The 5673-nt window shown below is 39.2% G+C and overlaps 1 protein-coding gene across 1 annotated transcript in view; it reads left to right on the top strand.

Moving 5' to 3' along the window:
- Window positions 1–2704, top strand: part of LOC138045250 (cuticle collagen 2-like) — a 9553-nt gene extending 6849 nt beyond the window's left edge. The window contains exons 7-8 of the mRNA XM_068891680.1: window positions 61–158; window positions 1374–2704. Of these exons, the coding sequence (XP_068747781.1) occupies window positions 61–158; window positions 1374–1470 (195 nt within the window). The 3' untranslated portion in view covers window positions 1471–2704. The remainder of the gene's footprint in view (window positions 1–60; window positions 159–1373) is intronic.
- Window positions 2705–5673: the final 2969 nt, after the last annotated feature.

The following is a 5673-nucleotide window of genomic DNA, read 5'->3' as shown; positions in this document are numbered from 1 at the left end:
ATGGCAATTCACCCGATTGTTTACATTAGTCAGTGGTTCTCTTACCCTTGTATTCTCCAGGGAGTTGTAACGCCAGAAGTATCCGTTATACAGGGCTATCCGGGAAATCCAGGATATACTCCTGGTACATCACGTGGGACATTGTTCAAGAAAAGCAGGTTGGTCGAATACTTGAATGGAAAAAAGAGTATTAGACAACGGTGTTTTCCTCCATAGGTGCATTTATCCAACTCAAATGTTCTTGGAAAGACCCTTTAAGAACTCTGTTTTCTGGTTCGGATGCCCTGCCCCAAATCTATGGCAGACCTTTTAGACCAAGGCCAAGAGCTTATAACCAATATACCACAACTCCATTACTTGGTCTATGAAAGGGCATTTTCACAGATCAAGCTATTTTTAGACGAGTTCTTTAATAAGATTTGGTTTGCACGAGTGACTATTCTCAATCCCATGGGTCGTATTAATTTCTTATGCAAGACTTGTGATTCTGAGCTGAAAAGGTCTGATTTCGCGGGAAAATCAATCTAAAAATTACTCGGTCAAACGCCGTGCCGAAAATACAATGAAGTTGTACGCTCCCATTCATGGGTTCCTGGGAAAGCAACTTTTTCTTTCCGGATACGCCTTCCGTCCACACGTACCCGTCGAATTTGTTGGTGAATCCGAAACTTTTTGAATACGCTCTCTGGAGTGGGTATTTTTGAATCCGCTATGAATCCGGAACCGTGTGGACGCTGTCGTGGACGCTGTCGTGGACGCTAAATCCGGAAATCTTTTAATCCGGATGACGTAACAAGATCGAGCGCAGTTCCTCACCGCGAAATCAATTCTCAAGATGGCTGCCGAGGGCAATATTATTTCTTCACTTCGTGGACTTATTTTAAGTATTATCACGTGTGTGCAGTTAAACATAGCTATGAACACTGTACACTTTAATTATGCCTTATTATTCCTTGAGAAGTCCTGATTACTAGAGTGAATCCGGCTACGTCTAGACTGGCAAATTCGATTTGAATACGCTACGTGTGGGTGGGAATATTTTTGAATCTGGAAAGAAAAATTTGCGGATTCAAAAATAGCCGGATACGTGTGAGCCGGGCCTTAAACGAGGGCGAGGAAACAATTGTCCTGTCATGCCGTTTCTCAGTTTTCCGTGCTCCTTTATCTAACGTAAAACCAATTAGCACATTACCGCGACGAAAAATTCGCAGTTAGACTTGCTGGAAAAACGCCTGCAGTAAACTCGACAATCTTAGATAAACCTCTTGAGCCCTCACAATAACAAATAGGGTTACTTGAAGTGCCGCCCTGAACTAAACATACTTTAACGTAACTTTATCATCTTTTTTTTTTGTTTTTGTTTTACCATGTAGCATTTTGTCAAGTGGCTCCAATACTGAAGCCAAGCACATTCCTAAGAAGTCAGCTCACCATTCTACGGTTCATCACAAAACAAAGTCTCTCACATAAATCGTGAAGCAGCCAAGATTCTGGCATCGTAAAAAGAGGAGTTTGTTTAGGGAGAAAATGTAAAGACAAAGAAGAGAGAGGATGGTTAAGCGAATATGGAACATCGAATCGAACAGGGGAACCAAACTTCAACCCAGTTTTCCCCGGCCAAGGTGCGGGATTGCAGAAACCCACCCTTGCATCTTATTAAAAACAAAAGAGCATATTGTATCATGCCCCGTTCGTCTTAAAAACGAATTATTTTTCCGTAACCTCGGACCTCCATCGCAGTTTTATCGCAAGGAGCATGAATTGAACCGTTTTATAATTGTGGGGTTCATGTGCTTATTCAAATACTCAACTTTTCTCGTTAAGTAGTACGCCCCAGCTTCTAAGATTCGACGACACCGACTTACTCTATCATTGGCTATAAACATGGCTTTCTGCCAGAAGGAAATACCGATGGTGGTTTAATTAAAAAAAACCGTTACCCCCAGATCGCTCAATCGATTTGCGGAAAGAGTTGATTAATTTAGAATAATAATCCTCAAATAGGACAGATGGCTCAATAGCCCATTTCCGAGTTGCTGCATGCCTCAGTTTCAAAAAAACGAATCCAGGTGCACAACCATTCAAATGGAAATGAGTTGCGTACTCTTACGCAAATCAAATTCGTTTCCCTTACAATAGTTGAGCACCAATACTCACTTCTAAACGGAGAAAAACAGTAACTCGGAAATGGCCCATTCTATCCCAATTGAGAGTGTGAGAGGTCGAAACCAACACTGAGGAGAAAGTGCTTCCTTTGTAATTCCAGCTGCAAATTGTTAGACTTTTAAGTCTTCTAGGTTAAAAAACCTGCAGAGCGTAGACACCCTCTCACCGCACATGTTCGTAAATAATTCGTTAAAAAAGCCCACACATGCACTGTTTGCGAAGCGACAATGTTGTGGTCTGGCCTTTGTAAACTGAAATTACAGCAGGTCTAAAGTCAGCTGAACAGTTGCGCTGCCAATAGACCGCGATTCGGCCAATTCAATGTTTTACCCAATTCAAATCCTTTGGGCATGAAACGTTTTGTTCCAAGTATTTCCTTATCATTTGAGTGTGAATGCTACATTATCATGCAAAAGCAACACATACAGAACCTTAAGCCCGAGACATCTGGATTGCATGGGTACAACATTGAGTTAGCCGAATCGGGTCTATATATGCTAACACGCTTCAACAAATAAACAAAAGAAAGAAAACGAGAGGTGACCTCAACCCATTCTCTCCCTCTAATTAACTATTCTCATTAATTCGTAATTTACTATTATCGTGAATTTAGAAGACTGAAAGCTTGATATAGATTATGGCAAATGGTGATATGTATCTTTTAAAATATAATCCAAGTGTATCGGATGGACAGGACTCGGAACTTGGGAATGTTGATTCACCCGTCAGCTAACTACTTATTATCACTCGGCAACAAACAATACAAACACTGGAAAAGGTCGTTTACCAAACTGCACGACAAATTTAAACATTTTAAAATCAAAGCTTAGTTCTAACTACTCTGACTTCAGCAGTGATATTCTGTGGGAGACTGTTAAATAAATGTTTTTTTGAGAACGCAGTGTCATGATCTAAAGTCGTGAAGCGGAAAGAAGTGGTGCCTATAGAGAGGATTTCCCTTATTTTTTCTGCTACCACAAGTCCTAGGTCACAGTGTCCTAAATTAACGATAATAGGAAGTTAATAGCAAATTAGGAACTAAAGATAATCCTACGACTTTCGCCGGATTAATACTGAGTTCAGATCCTTCACTTGGGAGCCGTCAAAGAGACTCGTGGGTGCTAAGCTATAGTAGCTGCTGAACAAGGTTAAGCTGATAGTTTTCTCGTTTAACACGCATGTCTGACCATACCAACACCGATATAACTTTCTACAGGTAACTTGAAGTATAACTGAGCTTAGGGTTGGTTCCCACTGGCGACATAAGGATTCATAATCGCAATCATAAACATAAGTTTCTAAATGATCTAGTGAACGTGAACGAAATAAGGCCTTGTCAGCTTTACAATTGTTTATTTTGTGTACCCGGCTTTAAAAATGGCTGCCGTACAAAAATACGTATTGATCGCACTTATGATAGGCCTCCGTCAAATCGGGAATTCGTCGACAACGGATAGTCATTTTGCACTGTATACTAATTCTGTTACTTTTTGATTTAAGAGCAATGTCGCTTGAGAAATCAAGTTGCTGAGCCAGTTGATTCCAAGCATTCTTTTTTTGTTTCTGTACATCGATTTGTTGTATAGGTAAATTTTCTACCGTAGAGGACGCTATCTTGAAACACTGTGACGCAAACGTACTGGAACTAGATTGTCACTGGCTAGAGCACAATAGACTGCTTTCATTGTTATGATTTTGATTATGTCGCTACGTTTTCATGATGTTTCCACTACAACCGAGGGCAACATAAATCATTATCACAGACATAATCATAATCATTATGATTTTGTCGATCTCATGATTATGTTTTCACACGTTCCCACTCGGACATAAGCGAGAAAACGTTTCTTATGATTATGATCCAAATGTCACTAGTGGGAACCAAACCTTAGCGATAACACAGCTCTTTGTCGGGGAACGAGGCTAAACTTCGCTTCAGGCGCGCGTCTGTTTTTTTTTTTTTTTTGGACTGAATAGCAAATTGTAAAGAATAATCAAGACGTGGTCGACAAAGAGAACAAAAAATAGACAAAACGGCACTTTGGTATCGTGTGGGACGCGAAGAATTGCTGGAACTGAATAGCAAGAGCAGAAACCTGATAAGCTCTGAGAAAATTCTGTAGGAAAAAAAACCCTTTACTTGATTTGTCCAAGCATATAACAGAAAACAAGCTTTTTTTGACAGCACCTGTCGACCGCAATGAAAATAAAAAGAGTAGACACTGAAGAGTGACGTTCGTCTTTGATTTCGGAAACGAAAAAAGACAGAGAAACATTTGTTGGAGAGTAGGATCTGTCAATATCGTATCTCTCGTTTTTACGCGCAAAATTGAAAGAAATCACTCATTTGTACGCGAATTGCCAAATTTCACAGCGTTCTTACCCTCTAGATTCCTTTGCTAAGAGATATACTAAATATATCTAACTGACAACTTATGTAATTACTTTTAAATATATAACAAGGACCATAGGTCAACGTCTCAAACATTTTCATCAGCCATTAGAATTTAAAATATGTATTAAAAGCAAACTCATTCAAAGTCATAGAAACCAACGCAAATTCACATAAACGGTGAACACCGTCAAAATTTAAAGTTTAATACTAAACTAACATATCACCTTGTTCGGCTTGCACTCAGGTTTCAACTGTACTTTTATCAACAACTCACATGCTATGCACTGTTCTTGTATTCCAAGCTTTGCCGTTTAAATATAACCTAAATACACGTATTGTATTTAATTTCTGGCGATGGGATGCCCTTTTATCCTGCTGTCGAACTTTAACACAACTTTTGTCTCACAAAAGCGGTGAAAATGTCATGTAACTCTGTTCTTCAAGCAGACAGTGTCAGTTGCGAAAACGTATTGAAATATTTCGTGGATGCTAGAGACAGCTCACTCTGAGAGCAAACTCATTATCTTTTTCAAAGTTGAGCTCAGTATACCTTCTTGCTTGCAATTCTGGACAGAAGAGTTTATATTGGTCTAAAATTCGCTATATAAATTAAAAATCATTATCGTTTGAGTTTTAAGTCATCAAAACTGATGACAAAAATGAAGTTAAGTTTTGAAATTAATTCGTAAACTCAACTGAGTTTATTCAGTTGGTCAGTTTCCCGATATATCAAAATGTGATACTTTAGTCTACTTGGTATAAATCAGTGTCCTTGAATTGCAGAAAAATAAGAAACTAATGGGAGAAGACACAGAGCAACATATTTCAATGATCGGTTAGAGAAAGTGTGTCTGGAAAATGAAGTTTCTAAGCAGAGCTCTTTATTTTAGGCGGGCAATTCGAGTCTCAGACATTTTGAGCAACCTCTCGTCTGAATTTAATATCTCAGGGTTACCTGTCAGGCATTGTTTGCAAACTATTACAGCCCATACCAGCCCAGTAGAGTTTCTTCATTTACGTTTTAGACGGGTTGGTGGCAGCAAGAACGCCTGGGGGTATCACTTTAAAGTGCAGCTCTTAAAAAACTCTCTCACAACATTAAATTGCAATTA

Source organism: Montipora capricornis, chromosome 4, assembly GCF_036669925.1.
Source record: "Montipora capricornis isolate CH-2021 chromosome 4, ASM3666992v2, whole genome shotgun sequence".
In the NCBI taxonomy this organism is placed as follows: Eukaryota; Metazoa; Cnidaria; class Anthozoa; order Scleractinia; family Acroporidae; genus Montipora; species Montipora capricornis.
This window is presented reverse-complemented; position numbering and strand designations above follow the sequence as displayed.